General features: G+C 36.0%; 1 protein-coding gene across 1 annotated transcript in view; it reads right to left on the bottom strand.

The window, feature by feature from the left end:
* The window catches only part of ABCA13 (ATP binding cassette subfamily A member 13), a 172,476-nt gene that overhangs the window by 19,987 nt on the left and 128,548 nt on the right, over nt 1–23,941 (bottom strand). The window contains exons 45-48 of the mRNA XM_074542293.1: nt 17,080–17,230; nt 9,598–9,732; nt 7,168–7,271; nt 4,536–4,628 (exon numbers count right to left, since the gene is read on the bottom strand). Of these exons, the coding sequence (XP_074398394.1) occupies nt 4,536–4,628; nt 7,168–7,271; nt 9,598–9,732; nt 17,080–17,230 (483 nt within the window). The remainder of the gene's footprint in view (nt 1–4,535; nt 4,629–7,167; nt 7,272–9,597; nt 9,733–17,079; nt 17,231–23,941) is intronic.

Below are 23,941 nucleotides of genomic sequence, written 5' to 3'. Positions count from 1 at the left end.
ATACTGAAGAGAGCATTTAAATGTAATCCATTCACAATTTAGAGTAATTGACTCTGTTGGCAGGAGTTGTCTGAAATTAGGCTTTAATGGGCACAACTGTTAACACATCAATCTCAGACAAACTACATCAAGAACTAAGAAGTTAACTTTTGAAAATTGCCCTTCAGTTTGTTCTTCTACCCAATACATTTCTTGCTATTTTTGTATAAATATGCCACCTATAACAAAAAAGCCTTTATATAGAAATTTTACTCTTATTATTCTGCTGATAAACATCTGTAGATACTTTAAATCTGTTAAACATCTATAAATATAGTCAAGGTTCAGCAGCTGGGAGCAGAAACCCAAACACCAACATTTGTAGTGAGAAGACATTTTGGGAAGAACATTTTCTGACAGGCTTGCAGAAGGTCTGTAAAAATGGAACAAGTCTTACATGTTAGATGCAGCATCACTTTTTATATCCCTATGAAGCATTTATGTCTCACATTAGCACCTTCCTGGAGTTCACCCATACCCTTCATCACAGAATTTTGTCCTGCCATCTGACAAAGCTGTACTCAATCCACAATTATGATCTTTCACATCTGCCAAGGGCTGAAAGTGTAGCCAGAGAGAATGAGCTGAATCCTTGAACTCCCCAGCAAAGCAAAGAATCAAATTTAACAGGGCCCCAAGGAAGACCCATTAAAACTTCATCATATATCCATCAAAAGGTGATCATAATCTGGACTCTATAGGCTGGAGTGGTACTAAAGAATAAACAAATGAAACAAATTTGAGGACTTCCATCAAGACAGAATTCACCAAGAATGGAAGAAAAATGTCATTATAGTATATGTGCCTACATATAGAAGAGGAAGAAATTTCTTGAGATATACTAATAAAATCACATGTAATATCAAAATATGCTTCTATTTCTTACAGTACAGGATTTAGTCTTTTATAAATAAAAGCTGTATCAAAGTTTTCTTTGGTTTAAGGATTCACATAATGTTTACATTTATCTCCTTGCAATCTCCAAAGCCAGATCAGGACATGTGTTGATTTCAAAATATTTGCTCAATTTGATTTGTAGAAACAAATTGAAAACAGACTTAAGGATGTCAAGAACTGCTTATAAATAAAAACAATTTTTAAAAAACAAGCTGTAAAATCTAACAAAGAAACCATGATAATCTACAATTCTCACCCCATTAATTTATTTTAGTACCATTCTTTCCTATTAATATGAATGTGTATATTACTAGCCTGATTCATTCACACACAGCACAAAAAAACACCATCCAAAAATACAAACTTTTAGAGTATTGGTAATTAAATTAAATCAGATGCAACAAAATCAGTTTTGTTTATGCTTTCCTTATACTATTTCATGGAACATTTTTTTTAAACAAAATATAAGAGGTGATGAGTTTTTTACTGTGAGATGGCACATGGGACAAATATAAGAGACAGTGCTAATAGCAGAAAAACACTGAAACGCTAGGAAAAGATTGGTGATTCTATCAGTAGAGCTGGCTGCTAAGGAAAACATCCTTCCTTCCAGGTAGATATTTCCTAATAGCAGCTTAGATTTACTAATCCTTGTTGTCTACACTTTAGAAGAAACAGTATTTTGCTCTGTATGGCAATTAGAATGATAGGGCTATTAAATTGCAGGAAAACTGGAAGGAATCACTCAGTACTCTTCCAAGTCCTGGAATCTTTTCAGGATGTTCACAGGTGGAGCAGAAAGTGAGGAAATGAAGATTTTAAAATTATTTAAAGCTTAATTGTTTCAATGGATTTCTTTGGCATTCTGCTTCTCTGCCCCCTCCCCACTTCACGTAGATGCAGGAATCCTCCATAAGGTAGCATACTAGGAAATGTCCTCAGGTAAGTTTGGAACTTTAAAAAACATTGTAGATTCTGTGCAATTAATCTCCTAACAATTACTTTAAGTGTTAAGTATGTGATAGCCTGGGTTTTATGATAAAAAATCATATTGGCATGTATTGGAGGGATGTTTGGAAGCTAGATTAAGCCAGCAAAATTACACAAGTAATGGAACAGTCTTTGACATCTTTCTAGCACTTGTCAAAAGATTTCCAAAGGAAACACAGAAATGTCTTTTCTGAAAGCTTTAGCAGCTGTGTGTGTGACGCTTTAAGACTGTGCTCTCTACAGTGGTTTTGTTTTTCCAGCCAAGGAAATTTATCAGGCAGTCAGAGAAAATTCAGAAAATTTTATTATTTTAATTAAATCCTTTGATAAAGCTTACAGGTTTTTTTTCTTAACAAAGGGTTCTAAAATTTTAAAAACATTCAATAGGTTCCTGAACAGTTAGCATGGAAACTTGGGAGACCAAGTCAATCAATAAGCTAGGAGTTAAAGTCCTGCCTTAAATGAAAAATCTTCGTGCAGCTTGAGCTACACAGTTTGCGTAGAAAGTCTCAGAAATATTGATCTCAAGTACACATATTTTCCCATGTGAAGATCACTGATGGACGTATATTAAAAAACTGCCATGGAACACAAACCTGCTGACAGTATGAAATATTCTTAATATAGAGAAGGTGTGCCTTTTACAAAGTTAAAACAATTCAAAAAAAATAATTGCTATGAACATGACTGCCAAATATTTTTATTATGACCTTGCTTTAGAGAATTTGAAAGAGGCACTCATAAAGCCTTGATTCTGGAATGGCTGATCTGTGACTATCTCTACAGTAATAACAGTACCAGTATCATCTCAATAAGAAGTAATATGATGATGACACTTCCAGCAGGATACTTCTTCATTGATTTACTAACTGTGATCTGAAACAAGTTTATCTACAGAGGCAGTGCAGCAAATTGAGAAATGACTGCCTTATTTATATGAATACAGTGCATACTTATGAGTATGCTTTTGATGTCTTGTTTTCATAAGAGGGAAGATAGAAAGGTGCTGCTAAAGGAAACATCAGAAGTGTCAAAAAAATTACAAAGTCACTGATAAGATAAATGGGAAGGTAGCCTTTGTGGACTGTCTGATTTTGCCCTCTCAAGGTCAAGCTGACAAGACAGAGACGTACTCAATCCAGAGGATCTGAAACATAAGAAGTGAAGACTCACATTCCTCCCAGCTAACTTTATACACTCAGCTGAAGTGCCCAAGTAGTATCACTTTTCCTGAGTGGGGGGACACACATCTTCAAACAGCATTTTCACCTGTCTAGATCTGCACTGTCCTCCACATACTGAGTTACACCGCCCTCTATGTATGATCTGTTTCTCATACAAAAGAAATAAAGGACGCCTTCACACTCACTAATCTACTCCAGCCAGTGAGATAACAGGCCACCCTATGCTAGGAAATTTGGGAAGGCACAAGATGGCAGAGGCAAAGACCTAGATATGAAAGAGGAAGAAACTGCTGCCAATAAACTGACTTCTCATGCCTGCAGAAATTGAAGCAAATAGGCACTGGAAGTTGTACAAACATGAAAAGAAGGCTACAATCACACAGAATCATCAGAATTAGAGATGCAGATATCAATATTTTTTCCACTATCTGGATTGTAATATCCCTAACTGAAAGTTTGTCTCCATGAAAAAAACTCGAAAGGAGGGAGCTAGTGTGAGTCAGGCCCATCTTGCTAATGCAGCTGTGAAGCAAGGATCTATAGTTTTACTCAAAGGGAAGACCAGAAAGCCAAAAAGGTTGTCATAGCACAAGAAGCTGTCCCAAGCACATAACTTCTGCCTTAAAAGCAGGGCAGACAGCAATTCCAAAGCATTTCTGTAGAGCTTGTTCCCAATATCAAGTGTATCTGCAATTAAGAGAACCAAGTGCTGAGCTAGTACAAAGCAGTGTAGCTTTGGTGCTTGTAAATGAGCTGTATCATCTTACACAGCTGACTGTCTTTGTGTCCTAACAATTACATTTACAACTGAATGTAAATGTTCTAGCTATAAGTTGCAGCAACTTTCCCCTCAGCTTCCGATCCTGTTTCCTTTACGGTGGTTTGAGCACATCTTCTGAATTAAACATTCTCATTAATAGATATTAAATTAACTCATGAGCAGAGTTCAAACAGAAAAGAGGCTTATGCACACCAGGAAAAGGATGCAGAAAACAGCATAAATATCTGCGATTGTCAGTGAATTTGGTAGGGAGCAGAGAGAGTTCAAAGTAGATGTTCGTACTGGCTGCTGACCTGTTAAAAATGCTTCTTTCTGCTATGAAAAACCCTCAGAAGGAACCAAATTGTATTTCATTGCCATGTCATAGTCTCACAATGTATTCTTATAGATTATGTGCAGAAGTGCTTCATTTTAGATGCAGATCTGTCTCTTTCCATTACCAATGCAGACTACAAAGCATTTTAGCAATGTCACCTGTCAATTTAGCTTGCTGTTATCCTAATTGGCTCTTTTTTAAATTCAGTGACAGCAGGAAAAAGACGTTCTTAGCAGTCGTAAGTGCTTATGCCTTAGCACTACTAAAGCATCTAGCCAGCTCTTAGATTGAATAAAGATGCAGAAGTTTTGATGTTGATGCATAATACCTGTTTTTAATGTGCTGGGGAGAGCCAAGACACTTGAAAGCTCCATTGACCATAATAGCAAGCCTTGTGCAGAGAGCTTCACATTCTTCCATACTGCAAAATAAATCGAGGGGAAAAACCCAAATAATTAGCAGTGAAAACAGAGAACATTTTTTATGCCTAACTTTAGTTAAGGTGGAAGAGTCTGGACAGATGCAAAACAGGTACACAAAACCTTCGGCTTCAAAGGGTGATAGTCAAAGTTATAACCCTAATCAGTATGTACCAAAAGCTGTTACCACATGACAGTTAGAAGAGAGCCTTAAACCATCATTGATATTTTTGTCCATACCTTATTGGACAATTCTGGTCAGAATATAAAGGTATCATTACCACAGCCAAACGCCTCACAAGTAATCTCAGGAATGCCACTGATGGAGTCATGAACTCTGTTATTCTCTTTTAATATGTGTTCATGGTTATTCTGAGCTAAAGGATAAAGAGAGAAGAAGGAAAAGCTTGCTCAGCTTTTCTTTTGCATAGCATATGGCCTTGGAAAAAAGTTACCCTTAGCTTGATTGCAGGATAGAAGCCAATCCAAACTGCTACAATCCAAACAGAATTCAGGAAATGGAAATGCATCTGAATAGAAAAGCAGGGTACTCCTAGATGTGACTGCTTCAGATGATAAATAATAGCTTTGACTTGTAAAACTTATGGCAGATGGGCTGCTACCCTTCATATTATGCAGAATTGTGTGAGCAGCTCTTTCACAGGAGCATTTTTGACATAAGGAACCAGTCAGGACACACCCACCATCTCAAAGAGGACTCAAAGACGCTCGGTGGTCCTACAATTCCCTGTGTGCCCTCCCCAGCCCTTCTGAGACAGCTAAACAAGAGATGTCTTGTGTGCCTCAGCCATGGGCCAGTCCAAATCAAAGTGCTTTGACTGAACAAACACTGGCAATTAAGTTCTGCCCTAGGAACAATTTCCTTATAATGTGACAGGGCTGTGGTGAGAACTGCCAAACTGCTGTGCCTGAGACAGACAGGGAGAGAGCTGACACATCTTCCCACAAATCAGGAAATTCACCGAATAACTCCTAATGCTCCTCTTGGCATAATGCTCCCCAGCTGTGCCAAAATTACACAAATTTAGGGTTCTAGGGGCAGTTGATAAAGCCTCACTCCTGCCCAGTTAAAACAGAAGCTTTGTTTCAGATTTGTAAGTAAAAAAGCGTCTCAGAAAAGTAGGTGAACAACCCTCAAAACCTGATTTTTACACAGCAAGCCCTGTCTATACCTTACACATGTATTTGCTGACATGTATAAAAGTTCACTTCATACGTAAAATTCCTGTACTTATACAAGTAAATAATCTCAAAGCCCCACTGGCCTTCAGAAAACAGTATAAATAGTATAAAATCATTTCTCCTTCCTTCACCCTGGCACAACAATGTGAGCAGTAACACTGTACTTATTGTCTGTTTCAAGTCATTCGTTTGTAGAGCTAAATGTAATTTGATGGATTTTGTTTGTTTACAACATATTAGTAATGAGATCACAGGTCTCTTCTATTTAGCTGGTGTTTGACAACTAAAGGTTCTTAATCTGGGCTGAAAAGTCAAAGCATATTTTTTCCTGAAAATCACAGAGCTGAATTCACAATCCATGTCCCACTTTCCCTAAATGAGTGTGCTGGTAAGCACTTGGCCATCAAACCCAGGTACATGAATTTTAAAATTCAGCTTCCGTAAATAAAATATTAAAAAATTTTTGGAAAATTTTTCCATCAATGATGGACTGGGACAACAAATTCATCTTAACAATATCTAAAAAAATTACAAAAATAAAAAGCATTGAAGGAAGTTTGGCCACATTCCTTCATTAATTCATCTGTACTTCAAATCTCATTTGTCAAATGTTTCATTGCTGTTCTGATTGTTGAATTTTCTCTTCTCTGGACACGCTTTCATGTTCTTTCCCTCATTTAAAGAAATTTTATATATAATTATAAATATCATATATATATATACATTACCTGAGGGAACATTTAATTTATTTCATTTCACTATAGATGTTACAAAACAGTATTGATGTTTCCTCCATTAAACCAATATGCCAGTGACCATATCAGAGAACTGACAAGATATTTAATGTAGATGTACTCTTCTAAGAGGATGGGGTCTCTCCTACCATTTCCAGTAATGCATAAGAGAATAGCTGACACATTCATCTTCTGGATGCCATGGCTTACTCTTTTCATATACTGATGCAAATCAGAAAATTAATAAAATCAGAAGGTTTTTCACTCATGCCTCCTTTTGTAAGGATTTTTAAGGTAGCCAAATACAAAAAGTAACCTGATGTTCCAAGCAAGAAGAGACACTACAACACTGAGAAAAAGAGCATGGAAAAAGAAGAATTACATCATCTTTGCTGTGCTTGCAGCCCCTTGAGTAACACTCTATTTTTTAAAAATTAAATATGAAAAATATTTGGGATATAAATAGATTTCTTTTTCATGAATATGAAGGAATTATCATAAAATTTCAAGAATTAATCTGTGTTTCACAACAGAGTGAGCAGGTTTTCAGAATACACTCTTCTGCAGCACAGAAATATGCTGGCTGCTGGGATAAGGGTCTTACCTGTGGGATGTCAGCACAGCTGCACAGCCATCCTGAACTTCCTTCAGGATAGCTTTCCAAAGGTACCGTTTAGAGCAGGGATCCATCCCAGAGCTGGGCTCATCCTACAGGAAAAATGAAAATGACACAGCAGCATGGAAAAAGCACACCACAGGTTCTGTCCAGCATGAAGAATTAACACAATTCACAATAAAATCATATGTTTTTCTCTTTAAATGTCACATTTTCAGAGGGCCACTTAAATGACACCCTGATCAATGTTTTGCTTTAACACATACAGTTTAATGTCTAAATTTATGGAAGGCACATTTTAGTAAAGAAGTATGTATATATAAACAATATTTAAATATAATCTATGTGTACTTATAAATGCTTATCATGTATATAAATTTTTATATATCATATATGTATAGCTATAATTATTTATTATATCTGTTTAATTATATGCATATGCTCTTTTTCATAAGAGAGACTTGGAAGTGGTTCTTCTCATTTTCTGGAAGGATTTGGCGACTGTTTCTGACCTGCATACACATCTGCCATGAGCACAAACAACTGGAGAAGTCCTATAGCTCCCAGAGGTCTACTCTGCCCATCCCACATCCAGGTGTTTGATAAGATGTTTTGATTTGACATCTTATGCCAGTTCTTCCCACAGCCCTTTTAAGAGAAATTTTTAACCACAAGGGAAAGAATTCACAGGATAAAATAACATTAACTCAGTGCAAAGAAACTGGCAAACCCATTTCCCACTTGGACGGCTTTCAAAATCTACATTGCCCCTTCTTATCTATTCCTGCTTTCCTCCGTAAATCAAATTTTTAAATTCATCCATTCATAGAAACAAAAGGAATTATATTTGATTGATAAATCCAGTCTCTGTCGCTACAAAACTAGGAAGAAGGAAATTCTTCCAGTTGCTTTTTATCCAGTGGAATTCCATGGGGAGTGTCAGCACCTGGTAGACGAGTATGGTTTTGCCCAGAGTATTTTCAGCAAGGAATCCCAGCTGAGACCTGGAAGCAAAGTTTTCAAGAAACAAAGCAAACAAAACATCCAGCTTGAAGCTAGTTTTAGTGCTTCACTACCAATGTCAGAGGTTAAAGAATTTAGTTCAGTCTTCCATTATCTGTGGATTGCTAACAAAGAAAACATAAAATGCAATAAACATAAAGCAACCTATAGTTGCTCAAATTAATAGCTATGATCCTGGATGCAATTTAAAAGCAGATTCAGTAGTTTATATTGCTGTCTTTGCTTTCAGGTGAAATAATAAAAAACCCCTCCTTTTAAAATACTGAAAAACTCCTTTAGTTTTCTAAAGCCAGCAAATGTTTTGAAGAATTATACATGTTTAGATATCTTTCTTTCCTCTTTTCATTCTATATGCAACAGTCTGTGCCCTGCAGCAAAAAGTAGGCTGAAATGGATACTTGCAGTAGTGCATTGTCATAAAGACATTCAAAACCAGTTGGAGCATTTCCTAAGATCAGGAATGAAACACTGATTTAAGATAATCTCCTCCTTTTACTAGCTGAACAAGGGCCAGTTAAAGCAAAAAATGCAAATAAAATGTCTTCTCTAAGAAATGAGGAAACAATAGGCAGTTAGAAGCAGCAAAATATGTCTAATCTTCTGAAACACAAACCTTGGAGAACAACTATTTTATCTGGTTCTGGTTTACCTGTGATCTTTCCCCGGAAGCTCAGGAATCCCCCTGAACTCTGAGGAGCAGCTTTCCTACCCCTGACTGTTTTGAAAGGTTTATTGCACTGGTTTAGCTCTTCCCAGCCAAGTTTTAAGAAGGTGAGTTTCAATATTCTCTAGTGAAGCAATTGGCAATGGTATGAAAAAGCATGCGGTGCTGTAACAATGCAGTTCTCAAAGCTTTGTGGCTCCCTCATCTTCAATACAGAAGGCATTGTTTACGCTGGAGGGGCCAATGCCAGGCCTAAATGGGCAGTAGTATGCAAGAACCAAAACAACCTGGGATAAGTTATTCAAATTAATATAATTCAGAAGTACTGCTTGATTGGGTGACTTCTAAATGCAACAAAATGTAAGAACTAGCCAGATTTATGAAATAAATACAACGTAGTAAGAATTAGGATTATCCTGAAAGAACATGGGTCAATTAAACACATATTTGCACTGTGGAATACTACAATTGTATTTGTGTTGATGGCTTTTTTTTCTGCTCATCCAATTGCTCCAAGGAAGAATAAAATAAGAAAAGAAAAACAATTTCACTTTCTATTTTTGGGAGCACTGGAGAATAAAATTAAAGCCATTAATACAGCAGAACAAAGAAGACAGTTGTTCATTAATTACTCACCGACTGATCAGGAAAATACCTGATGTTCCTTAGAGCAACATACACGACAACAAAATTCAATGTAGCCCATTTTTCATAACCACAATATTACTCACCAGTAAAAGTATTTGGGGTTTACCAACTAAAGCCACAGCAGTAGAGAGCTTCCTCTTTGTGCCAGCACTGTAGGTTCTCACCAGTTTGTCAGCATGGGCATTGAGGTGTAACCTGTTAACAAGGTCCTCTGCAACCTGTGGTTTGCAAATTTTAAGGCCAGCAAAAATGAGACAGATTACATAGCATTTGGGCATAGATTGAAAGAACATTCTGTTCATGCACGTTAAGAAAATGTACATGTTGTTTCCTTATTTATCCACACTTGCTGCACATTATTACTTTTGAATCTTAAACACGGGCAAAAAACTGCTCTGAGGCCCCTTCCTTCTTCAAAAATGTTATGGATTTTCTCATATAGAAGTCTGGCTTTGTCACTGCTCAGCACAATCTTTTGTATTTGGCTTGCGTCCATGGGTCAATGATCTAAAATATCTCTCATTTCAATATATTCTCTACTATTTATTTGATCAAATACCTGAATAATTGAAAATTCAAGCAAAAAATTTCTCCATCAGCTACAAAAAAAGATGAAAATGTCAGAAAACCAAGTCGCAGTTGTGGATTTAGAGCTTCTTTAAGACAAAATGTAACAGGATCAAATTAATATAACTTTTTAATAACTGGGTGGGGTAAATTGATCCTAGCTGGATTGGTTTTAATTGCTTTGACAAGAATTTATGATCCAAACAAGCTGGGAAGGCATGTGAGCACAGCTGGAGACGACACTCGTGCTGTCCCCTATGGCCTCCTTCTTTACTCTGTGTCAGAGACAATCCTGACATACAAGGTTCCCTAAAATACTGGTGCTAGAGAATATTAAATACAGCAATAATCTTAATCCATCCATATCAGCTACTACTGCCAGACTGTCCATGGAGATACAGCTCAAAACCACGAGGGACACAGCAGAAACTTTTCTGCTTGCTGCTGCCAAATGCAAAGCAGCAGGTGTTTGGCGTAGACTGCTGGGGGCTGTGTCATCAAGGAGTGATCAACCTTATAGCAGAACAAGTGTGTCTTCTACCTGCACATAGGACAGCTAGGAGATTGTTGTAAAACAAGGAGTAGCATGGTGCTGTTATTGCCCAACATTAACTGCCAGAGCACCGCCGGCAGTATGGTTCATTCTCTTTGTTTCCTCTACATTACCTTCAACAAAAAGCAAGGAGGGACTTGAAAGCTTAATTATATCACATGGATAGTCTCCATTTAATTCAAAATTCTGATTGAAAAACAATTCAAAAACCAATATTGTGAATTAATATTCACTATCCAACATAAACAAAGTGCCACAGGAGTAATAATACTTTCTTATAGAAGATTTTTATGCCAGCATCTTTGGAAATGATCAAGATATCTATGACCTTTTTAGCAAGATTTTCAAGTGATACTTATAAAACTAAGAGACATCTCTGAGAAAAAGTTGTCTGTAAGAAGGAACAATGCTGCAGAGGTGAGAATCTGCATATTCTTGTGATGATCCTTGGACTGGTATCCATAGTCACTGTGTTTTGGGTACCTGGATGTATAACCTGACAGTAGTGCACATTCTCATACAAAACCCACATTTCAGAAATATTGCTCTGTCTACTTTAGATGCAGAGAGGTTTAAAAAAAATGAAATTATAACTGTTAAATTAGCCACAGGTAATATTATACAGAAAAGTTCAAGGCTTCTGCTGTATCAAAGTTAATTCACAGTAGCTTACTTCCAATTAGAGGTTGTAGCTGTGGCTTTAAAAGTGGTTAATCACCTAAGCTATATTCCAAGATAAGATAGCTGAGCTTTGTTTTGTTATGTGGGGGTTTTTTTTCACTTCCAAATACAGGTTTTATTACACACCAAAGCAACACACAAAGTGAAGTCGTCTAAAGCATGTCGTATACACCTTATCCTGTCTACAACACTGACTTGACAGCTACTATTGGGAATGTTTGAATGCTAGGGACTAAAGGATTATCCTCCTAAATGTTCACCAACAGTCACACAAATTACACAGAAGATCTCATAAGAATTTAAGAACAGAATGTGAAAAAATATGCAACCTCATATTTACGTCAAATATACAGTAAGCTTCAAGAGTAATTGAGGGCCATGCATCACGGCTGAAACGTAGTCAAAACTATTCTTTAGCTATGACTAAAATAATTTTTTCTGACTGCTTTGAGGTGTCACCTAAAGTCAGCAAAACGTCTTTTATTTTTTTTTTGGAGAGACAACGAATGCTGCATGGGGAAGAATTTAGAAGGTCAAGGAATAGTGCCAGAAAAAGAAGAAAGTAACAATTCAAGTTAGATGGGTCTTCTTGTAGTCTGTAGCCCCCAAGGAGACTCAGTCACGTCAGGTATGAACACAAAGACCTTTGTAGGGAGCAGCATTAAAAAGAACTAACTTTGCAAAATTTGTAATTCCTCACATTGAATTGTCCTCTCTCTGGTGTGTGCTCAAGCATTCAGCATGACTCCACAATCTCCTATTTCCTGCAAGGATGTAAAGCCTGGCAAGCATCCTGCTATAGAAATTTTCAAGACAAGGCTTAAAATCTAAATAGGTAAAAGAAGAGGGGTGGGAATCATTTCATAGTACCCACTTTGCTGATGCTTTAAATGTGGAGAACTTCCAAGAAAAACCTTGCATGTCACCACAGTGCACAACACAATCTGGCCTCATATCCAGATACACTTTGGTACAAAACATCAAATTAGAACTGTTTTGGAACGGAATCACATCAGCAACATAGAGGCAGAAGGAAGGGCCAACTTTCTTATTCCTAAGTACTTCCCAGTTTCACTTTAAAAAGTCCCCTATTCCTGCTACCTCCCTCAAATCTTATATTTCAAAAGAGCACTGCAGACTATGGTTCAGCAAATATGAGAATGTAGAGTTCAATCTTCTTTCAAGAGATGACCCCAAGACTTTTTTCTTTAATGCATATTATAAGATTTCCAGTAATGTTTCATCTTCATCAATAATACCTAAGCAACAACAAAACAGCATTTGAAAGAAGTTAGAAATATACATTAGCTATATTGTAGAGGAGCCTAAATATCTCCATTACAACTTCATTTGTCTGTATAGCCAGTGGTTTTTATCATAGTACACTGTAATGTAAACACAAAAATCCCTCTTAAACAACTTTAAATGAAAGTCAGAACTGACTATGTGATCAATCTGCAGATACAGATACACATTTAGGCAAGAAAATTACAGTTCTAATTTCCTTTCTGTAGTGAATGTGAGATATATACACAAGCACCTTCTCTCCTTCCTTGTCATACTCATCATGATGCTCTATTTGAATAATATTTCATTGACATTCACCAGCAAAGAGCGAGGAAATACATCAATTTATTTAGTAAGCTGGTAACATTGAGGCCAAATCAAAAGCTACAGTTATATACAAATATATACATTGTAAGCACACTCGAACCATGAAAATATTTTATGTCTATTCATGGCTGTAATAATGTACTTAAATTGTTTCCTTCCTTCCTTCCTCCCCACACCAGCAGTAAAAATTATCGCAGACTTCACATCTATCAGCTAGCAATTTCCCTATTTTCCAATATTTCTCAAAATTTTTTCTTATTTTCTTATCAGTTCTAATATACTTAGCAACAGATTTTCCCCAAATTTAATTTGGGTTAGTCCACCTAGTTTTAGAATAGGCATTGGAATGAGCCCTTCAATCTGTAGCATCTAAACAAAATCCCCCAATACTTTGTGGAGTTTCTGAAGACAACATTCATTCCAGAAGAGGCAATAATAAGATAACTTTTTACACACATGCCAATATCTGTGGGAGTAATAGTCAAAACAGCATGGCCTCCTCCATCCACCAGGGAACTAAGAGATCCATTGCACTGAAAAGCAGTAATTGTGTAACCACTAATGCCTATGGGCTTCCACTCCCTTTAAAAATTACCTCCAATAGTCAAGTAAATTATTAAGTTGTGCTAAGGACTTTCAGTGTGTGTGTCTTGCAGAAAAAAATGGGAGTTATCAATCTATTGAAAGACTAGAATCAATCTATTCAAAGACTAGAAACATCATGGTGTGTCTATCTTGACTTGAAAGGTTGTATCCATCAGTGTATTAGTTTTCATAATTTCTGACACAACAAATAAAATGGATAACTTCTTGCTTTATTTAAACAAATCCTTGTAAAGCAAATCTGATCCAATACTGAAAATGTGTATCATACCCAGTTGAAATGATAAGAAACATGGATTGAATTTTAGAGTCATCTGAAAAATAACTTTACATGTCCAAAATAGTAATTCAAAGTTTGAGGTTCTGAGTAAGTGGATACAGTGTAGTTTGAACATCCTAAACATTCATCCTAAGCAATCATTCATCAATTCCACACAAAACAGTATTTATTTGGCTCTCAAGTAAACATAGAGTTGTTTATTTCTTATATTTGGAAAGTGTATATCCATGGTCAAGTTTCTGGGGAAGAGTATTTTTTATCCCAAAATCTCATTAAAACTGTACACACTAATTCTTCTTGGGGTCTGAAAATAAGTAAACATACAAAGAATGGATGAATTTACAGAGTCCCATTTCCAGCACCTATAGAATATAACGTGTAAGGAAATCATTGAGATTCTAGAATCAGAACAAAATCTTCCTGGAGAGTAATGAAAAGAGAGAACATATTGGCACTCCAAAAAAGTTACGTCAGAAGACCCGATAAAGTTTCTTTTGAGATTTGCAACAGAAGTTTTTATGCTAATGAGGGATGCCATTTAATGCTATGTCAATAATTTTAATTTTTTAACAAGATGAGTACTGTATTTTGGAACAAATTGAGATCTAGGAAGTTGATATACTAAAGAAATAAAAATTAAAAGTACTATGCTTAATATATATCCTTCTAAATAACCTAAAAGCTTTACTGTAATTTTTCCAATTTTGAACAAAAAGAAACTTTCAGAGCAGATTTGTGAAGTATAAAAACTTCACATTACATGTGAAGCTTAACACTGGTAGTAAATGACCCATTTTTCTCCTCCTTTGCCATTCATTTAATTACTGTTTTGGAACATTAAGTGCACTCAACTTTATGTCAGGCACTTAACTCCTGCTGCTGATAAATTTGTCTAGCAAAGGATTCGGTCCTTGACATTAGTTCTTCAATAGACAACTTCAGCAGCAGCACAACCTGTGAGTCACCTTCCTGCTCACCAATTTCTTAAAAAACAAATTGAATATATGTTTCTTTTGTTATCAAACCAATGTACTCTCCAGACTATATGTGTCTCTGCATATTAGTGTAATTAGTCACTGGTAAATATTCAGAGGCAGGCTTGGAGTGCTGTGTCATAGGCAGGAGGGAATGATGAGAAAATAACACTTTATGTTTCCATACAGCTGCTCCTCTAAAGCATTCCAAAGCCCTACTTTCTTTATAGGCAGCTAAAACGCTCACTTTCTCCAGGCACCAGCCATTTCTGAGTTGAAGCACAGCAGCTGTTGAGTGCTTGACAGACGTGCCACACAATCAGGAGGGCCCACTGACAAAAACATTTGTTTTCCTCTGAGATAGCTGCATTTCAGTTTTTGGTGGAGGAAAACCAGAGCAGCTAAATGTTACTTGCAGGAGTGCTTTGATACCTTGATCGCAAGCATATGGCAACAAAGTCTGCTCTGCAATCCATGCAGGCAAAAAATTAAGATAACTGAAAAGAAGGATGATCTTTCTTTCACAAATGTGATGCTAAGGCACAGAAGGCTGACTATAAAGAATAGTCTAAGCCTATACCTAGATTATCTGAGGTCAAGGAAGGTTAATGTTTGCCTTCTCTCAGCGCACACTATAACATAACTCATATCTAAATTAATGATTTTCATCCATTTGAAGTGGGAAGTGTATTTGATATACCACACCACTTCAGGAACTCTTCCCTAACTGCTATGGAGGAGCTGACACTTTATGGAGAAAACAGGTAATTAATTATAGTTGAGGGCTTCAGTGCAAAAATAGCAGCCATGCCTTAATATATTTCTTTTAGATCAAGGGAAATAGTTTCAATACTCTGCTAGTAGTCTGAAGTAAAAATTAACATAAAAATTATCAAGGGTAAACAATCAAACAAAAGACTGTATGATAATTTCTGAGCAGTCTGCAAGTAACATGTTAAAACAAGTAAAAGTCCAGGCTTTGCCCTGGGCAATGGATACTGCCAAAGACAAGGGGCAAAGGCTTGCAAGAATTACTTATTTTCCCCAGAAATACCCAAATTATCAGCTTAAAACAGTAAAAATTCAAAATATTGCCTGTCCTAACGAATACTCAATGTCCCTTACAGAAGTCCTACTTTTTTTCTGAAACAGCACCTTTCTGCTGAGGAAAAAGAAAGACTACAGAGAATCAGAAAGCAGCCCTCTCGCATACAGTCAAGGAATTGGTTGCAAACCACTCATTGGACCCTGAGGCAACAGCCAGAAATGCACTGAGTAGTAGGAAAAAAACAGAAAAGCTATTTCATTTCATGCAGTTTTGCTTCTGGAAAAATGAAAGGAAAACAACAGGCACTATTTTGGAGGTTACAAGGGCAGCGCTACAGCAATATCAACTACTTGGGACCCATCTATGCAGCAGGAATTGAAAGATACCAGTTTCATGTCACACTACATGTTTTCTCATGGTAATAGAGATGCAATTAAGCAGACAAGACTGAGCAGGTCAAGTCAGGTAGTATTGTAAACTTCCATTTGCTGATACAGGAAAAAACCCCATATTTTACCCAGTATCTGTTTCATACTTAATTTCTGTATCTGCTGACTTGTTGCCTGATTACAGAAAAAAAGTTCAGTCTGCTGATCTGCACAGCTACACCTCTATCTGTAAATCCAAGCTCCCAGTGATATTCCTAGACATTGTCAACTTGTATGCTAGTAAGTTCTCAAAGCATTTTCTTTGGCCTGTTCTCCCTGGACAACCAAAGCTTTGTGCGCCAGCTAGAGCATTTAAGAGACTACTCCCATCTTGAGAAGTTTAAGACAGCAGAATGCTGACAGCTCCCATCCCAGCACCCAGGTGTTCATTTATTTATAAGAATCATACAACAATTTTTAGTTTCTTCAAAGTTAAATGGTATCTCTGAAGAAAAGAGTTTTTCAGAGGTACAAGACTCAAAGCATGGTGTTCTCTAACAGTTCCTCATGTGTGATAGAGAAGGCATTGAACCATTCATAAATTTAATTTCTTTTAGGGGTTTTGTGCCCAAGATTTCATTTGCAATAATGTTATTTTACTATCTGCAGTGATGTTATTGTGTTTTGAATTGCCATAACAGACAGAAAAAAAATCCAAATTATTTAAATAAAATTGTGGTAATGAAAAACCTTATCACTGAAGTTATTAAGATAAAATATTAGACAGTTTCTCATGTTCAAAAGGTACAATTGTTCTATAAACCCCACAGTCTAGCCAGACAATAGCTCCCCCTGCATATCTGCTCTGGATAGTTACCTTATGGATATCTTGCTTTGGAATTCCACGCAGTGTGCAGTAATAATAAAGATGTTCCCAACCCGTTAAAAGTTCATCCAGGGCATCTTGTTGTGGACAATATCCAATAAGAATACCTTCAGAGCTAGCAGAGAGTATATCCATTTCAGAACTGTTCAAAGAAAAAGAAAAAGATTCGAATGTTGTTGAACAAATCCCATGGCCCTGGGTTCCACACTTGGGATACAAGACAAACACACATAACCTGAAGTCTGCAGATAAAGGAGTTTGAGTCTCTTTGCCCTGGTTACTTAGTGCAGCACCACACACACACTATGCACACTTTTGGTCCCTTTTGGGTTAGCACAGCCACCAGCATGTCACTGTTGTGACAGCATGTGTATCAAGGTCAACAGACCAACACATGAAGAGGAGACGTCCATGAGAATTAATGCTCACCAGTTTTACTTCTCTTATCTTTTTGGTAGTACCTGCTCTAAAGAGACACATTTCAAACCATGCATTGCTCATATTGGATATTATACTATATACAATATTATATACATATCCATCTCATTGAATATTGAAGAGGAAGGACTTGAGAGAGAGGGAAATTTTGCTGGGTACTCTTTGTGTGTCTGTGGCCACACATACGCATGCGTGCATTCTCTAAACAACAATAGCAAAACAAAACACAGGATATTGAAGCCTAGTAACGTAAAAGACAATACAAGAAAAAGTATAAAATTATCCTGATTTCAGAGACTTTGGCCTTCACTTTGTAGCTCTACAGCATTACTTGAAATTACATTCATTGCTAAGAAGCAAGCTTGATTGCAAGGGTGTCTCATTACCCATAATGACACTAAATCTATCCTATTTATTCCAGAATCTAATTCAACACTCAACCATGCTGATTTACATGTACAGAAAGACCTATCAAAATGAAGATACTTAATAATAAAAAAATCTGAGCTTTGAAGGAAAAAAGTTTTCAAAAGATTCTGAGTAACAGAATATTTTTCCTCTAAGTGGTTTTCTACATTTCTGATTAAAAGAACATAATATATGATTAATCATTTAGACACAAAGTAAATGTGTTAACTGCAGGATCTACAAATACTAACACTAGCGAAAATATAAATATGTATCTCCTGTTAACAAGATTCAGGAGTCTGGGGAGAAGAAAAACCTGCATTTTTCGTAATGAACCACAGCATGAAAATATATTTTAATGCTATCAAAAGATAAATTGACATGATTATGACAAACCTTGCCATAGACTAATTAGAATGGTCCTTTGCTGTTAATGGCAAACTTACAAAATCAGGGTATCTTGGCTGGTTTGGATGGTGCTACATAAGTTATCTGCCTATAGACACCTCTCTAAATAAAGTGTTAGCAAAAAATAGAAGGTGATGGGGAAAGAGAATAACAGGAGTGTTCCACATTACTTTAGATCCATCTATAGGACATTTTCAATGGTGTATACCCAGAATTTTTACTGTCTCAGTTTCCAATAATACATATGGCAAATTAAACCCTTTTTCTACAGTCATCTTTACCATAAGATGTGGATTGAATAATGCTGATCTTATATAACCAGTCAGAAGCAGTGGATTCCTTATTTAATTAATTCTAACATAACGAAATACTATTCACAGTGAACTGTTAACTAGATGCTGTTGAACATAGAGAGATGTGTCTGAGGTTTGTTTTGCTAGGAAGATTCACACACAGGATATTCTTTTGGCGCAGCTGCTGTCTTTTGAGAAAAAAGAGTCTGGGCTTTTGATAATATGCCAAATTCAGTCAGAAGAGAACAAATCTCACTCGGGGGTAATTTCAGGGACATTTACTCAGCATGAACTCTGGAGCTGGATAGAAACATCTTGTCTGCAATGGGCCCCTACCACGAAGAACAAAAAGTTAAATATGGGCAGCTGCAAAATAACCACAGACATCTAATGTTCTTTGGCTAGAACTATATTAGAGCCTCCTTTTCCAGTTTGCATCAGGAAATAAAAAGTGTCCTCAGTGCTAATTGTACACGCAGGATTCTAGTGCTCTGTCCATCTAATGCACCCAGCCTTAGGTGAACAGTATCCCAGCCACTGACCTTTAGCTTTCATAAAGTGAGGGCAAAGTGAGAATGCATCATTTAATATTCTTACTCAGTTTGATCCCCTATCTTGCAACTTTATCCATTAGTGCTGACCCTGAACACTTCAAGACTTTCCATTAATGCAGAGATTCTATGGCACTCACTAAAGAACTCATGGACCTTTCCACCTCACTCCTCCCCCTCATCTCTCTATCTGTCAACTCAAAAGCTATCCAACCAGAAGACCAAAAAAAAAAACAGTCATATAAGGATACTTTTTTTTTTTTTTAATGTGAAGTATAACGCCTTGTCTTCCCTTGTCAACATCACAGAGTAGATTTCCAAATCAAAATTCTGGACATTATCATTCAGTTTTGTTTAGTCAGGTCCTACATTTTTTCTGAAGGTATAAACAATATAAATAAAAAATAGATGAAAGAAAAACACATTATCATTTTTAATTATAGGAGATATTGTACAGCAGAAAACAAGCTCCTGTCTTAGCAAATTGATTTTCCTTGAAATTCAATTAATCTCTCAGATTTCATTTTTATGGGTCTGAATTAAATGACCATTTCAAGTAATGATGGCTTGATACCAGAAAATCTTCTCAGTAAATGATATACTGTAAATATTTTTCCCTTTTTTTTCCAAAAATTTCTGATTTGATTCATTAAACTAATTATAATCCTTTTCTTCCTTAACAAATATCATCATATATGCTATTATCAGAATCAAATTGAAAATATATATTTTTAATATTTTCTAAATATAGATAAGCATGCAGCAAAATGCTGATTCTTTTTATTCTCAAGCCAGAAAAAAACAGCCATTTGTTTTCTGCCCTATTATTATCAGGATGACATAATTTTTCACTAAACTATTCACATTAAAAACAAGACATACAGGAGGAAAAAATCAGCTCATTTTATAAATAGAGAGAAAGAACATGTAAGTATGAATTCCAACCCCTCTCAGGCTTTTGTCCACAGTACCGTAGGCACAATGAAATCTAATGTAATATCTAAAAACTGTGGGGAGTAAAACACTTTTACACTAAGCTTTTACACTACTACACAACTTTCTGTATCTTTATAATAACACAGTGTACTTGTTATCTATAAATTCTGATAGTAAGTTTGATTACATCATCTGATCAAGATATAAAACATATTTTCTTCATTTTCCTACTTCATTTTTAGACTACATCCTTACGTTCAGTCAATACTTCCCCTTGTTAGTTAAACTTTCTTTTAGAGTGAACAGCTGCAACAAATGACATCACCGGACTATTTTCAGAAATCTTTATATTTTAAATATAGTTTTAAAGTTGCAGAATTTTATTTCTAGAGCTTCTTTAGAAATGGTCAACAGAACATCTGGCATCCTCAAGAAAAATAGTGGAGTCTAGCACTTGAAGCAGGGAAGACTTTCTATTTTATCCCTCTCTAAGTATTTTGGCTAGAATCATGATATTTTGATGCAAGACATCCTGAGAAAATGTCCGGGACTCAATAAGACTTTCATCACTATGGAATGTTCACCTTATAGGTTTATACCATTGAGGAAAGAAACTTGCCATGTTTTCAAGATACTGAGATCATAAACCAAAATCAGAGTATAGAAAATTTTTGATTTTGAATTGTTCCTCCACGGACCATTGCAAGGCTTTTTACATTGGTCTATTTATTCTGAGTGCTTAAAGAAAGCCCTGCAATCTGATTACAGGTTATATGGGGGTGGCATGGGGCACTCCAGTCAGAAGCCTTTGCTGACACTGAAAGGAGACATAACCACTGGGATGAGTGAATATGATCTTGGACAAAACCTGTTTCCTTCTCCGGTAAAAACAGGACCAGCAGTTTCCAGAAGGCAAGTGTGGCTATTGCAGAACTAGATTTGGATCTTGATTTTTACAAGGGTTACTACCAACATTGCTTATAGGTGGTTGTGGGCTGTAATTCAAAGGTAAGCCTCAGTGCTGGGTTTCCAGAGACAACTCAGTATCTTGAAATCAGTCTTTTGGCTGGTTTTGGAAAAATTCTTTCCCTTTTGGCTCTGCTGTGCACTTTGTTTCACTTTTATATGCTTTTTCTGCAGTTTTTCAATGCAATTAAAAGCAGTGATATATTTGATACTTACAATACCACATATATATATCTGCTTCTACAGAGAGATAAATTCCATTAATTAGTCAAAATGAAATATAAATTTACAAATTGCAAAAGTACTTAGACATTTCATTGTACTCATAACTGCACTTTCAATTCAGCGCATACTAATGCTCAATTAACATTACAAAAATCAAGGTGAAAATATAATTAATGTAACTATAGCTTCATTATAATTAGACTAATTATACTGATATACAGTGTAAAAACAGCCATTTCAGCCATTATATTTATGTAAATTTATTCTTCCTTTCAAGTTAAGCTATTTGAACTACATTTTAATTATTTATCAAGCTGAATATCATACCTATCAAAAGAGTTGAAGTTCTAGCTATAAAGAAATATTTTACTTTTCCTTTTTGTAGAGCAGTTCTTTGCTCCTATGACTTTGTAATCCAACAGCTGAGATGACTGACACAATTCAAATAGGATGGGGAATTGCTGTCGTGGAAGATCTCGGTGCAGAAGGAAGATGGAAATTCATGGGAGATAAATTAATTACACGAGGAAGACTGCCAAATGCTTCAGTCTTTGATGGGGCAACTTATGAATAAGATCTTACCTGGTTTATCCATTTTTTTGCATATGCATTCCACTACACTCTAAGTATGAACTTGAAGTCATCTCCATTCAGCAAAGTACAACAGAAAAGATTGCAAAATAGAGGGCACCAAAAAGGCAAACATACCACCAGTCACATATTCATTATTTTACATTGACCTTGCCATGACACATAAAAGGATTTTGATATTTTCTCTTCAAAGCTATGTTTAGTGCTCTTCACTTTAGAGAGCCTTTATGACAGTGTCACTAAGGAGGGTTTAAACACAAGTGTAGAAAGGAGAAGAAAACAAAGCTTGGCCAAAGCACACACAAACACAAAAAAGTGGAACAGATGTACAGTATCTGCTGATACATTAGCCCAGCAGACATTCAAAGGCTATGAAGACTCATGTTGTTCTCTTTTGTTATAACACTTTGTTAAGTGTCAGCTTTGTTTGTACATATTCAATGCAGACCTTACTTCTTCAAGCTGTTTAACAAAAATGTAACTACAAAAATGTTTACAGTTTCATTCACTACCTTTCATTTAGACAGCTCCTACACTGCTGACAATCTAGTTATGGCGGTAGAGCCAAGCATGAGATAATTTTAGTCCATTTTTACTCTTGTAGAGCAACAGCTGTGCTACAGAGAACACAAAGAACTCTAATTGTCAGGCAGATCATGCAGTTAATTATTAAACATATTTAAGATTTGCAACTCTTTAAAAGCCTGTCGGTCTCTTACTGTCTTATCCAACCATACTTTCTAAGTACAAGTAAACAAACCTTATTCAAATATTCTACTTTCTAGTAATTACTGGTTTTACTTTTGATATTTTCACCCTTTATGAGAGGTACTCCTCATACTTTGCTTTCATTATTTTGTTTCCAAGCCTTCTGAAGTAACTGTTTCAATGCTGCTCATTTCTTTGTCACTCTTCAATATTGAGGTGGCAAATATCCCTAATATGGAGACACACTCTCTAGGAGCTAGCTACTTTTCTGTTTCTTTTGCATAGATATGTCACTGATAACAGTGATATTAATGAGGTACACAAAACAATTAAAAAGTAAAATCCCCTGTGAAAGGCATTATATTCACATGATTGGCTGTGGTTGGTCTTAAATTCCTATTACTTCTCTGACTATTTTAATCACATAAGAGTAACAACTAGAATGGTCCTACAAAGGTTATATAAGTAGCCTAAAACATTTTCTGCAGAGGGATATGAAAACTAGAAAAAAACAGGTTTTCTGTAGACTGCTCAGCTTGTATACTATAAATGTGTGTTTGTCACACAAATTGTAAGATACACAGTTCAGGCATACAGTGCATTTAAAATATCTACTTAATTTGTAGTGTGTCAAAAAGAGAAAACCCCAATTAAAACAGATCACAAGCCTTCCCTCCCCCAAAATCATTTCCCCACCAAAGAAGTCCTGTAAAAACCAATTTTCAGAAAAGATGAAGTTGGCTTTAGTTTTTCACAAATATTCCCACTTAATCACACTCTGACTTATGAATCCCAGTGATACTGAAAATTAACATACATAATACCTATCTTCTATGGATTTTATTAGCTTTTGTTATGAAAACAGACATAGATCTCCCTCAGATTCTTAGGAATAAGCTTTTTTTTTTTGGTGGTATTAAGCATTCAGCAAACAACTAACCTAGAGGACAACAAATCTTTAAAAGTACTTGAAGATGTTGTGAATCTGCTCTTAGGTCCTGTTAAAAAGGAAGTTATTTCTCAGAAGATTATTTTTAAAATTTCTTTGAGACTGTAGCAGAAGCTCCTTGAATACAAGTTGATTATTGGTGTTTGAGGCTCTTTCTCTATAAACCCCTGCACTTTTAAGATGTTCTAGGTGGACCTTTCAAAAATTCTTCTTTGTGTTCAACTTATACCTTTGGAAAATCCCATCTTCCATTTCAAGAATTCATGTTGTTCCAAGGTGCAACTGCTGTCTAATAAAATTCAAGGTCATTATCAATGCACCTGCCTCAAAAAGACACTTCTGACTTCATTTCAAATTCTGTATCAAGCAGGAAAAGGTAT

The sequence above is a fragment of the Zonotrichia albicollis genome, chromosome 1, assembly GCF_047830755.1.
Source record: "Zonotrichia albicollis isolate bZonAlb1 chromosome 1, bZonAlb1.hap1, whole genome shotgun sequence".
In the NCBI taxonomy this organism is placed as follows: domain Eukaryota; kingdom Metazoa; phylum Chordata; class Aves; order Passeriformes; family Passerellidae; genus Zonotrichia; species Zonotrichia albicollis.
The sequence above is the reverse complement of the archived record's forward strand: the minus strand, read 5'-3'. Positions and strand labels throughout refer to the sequence as shown.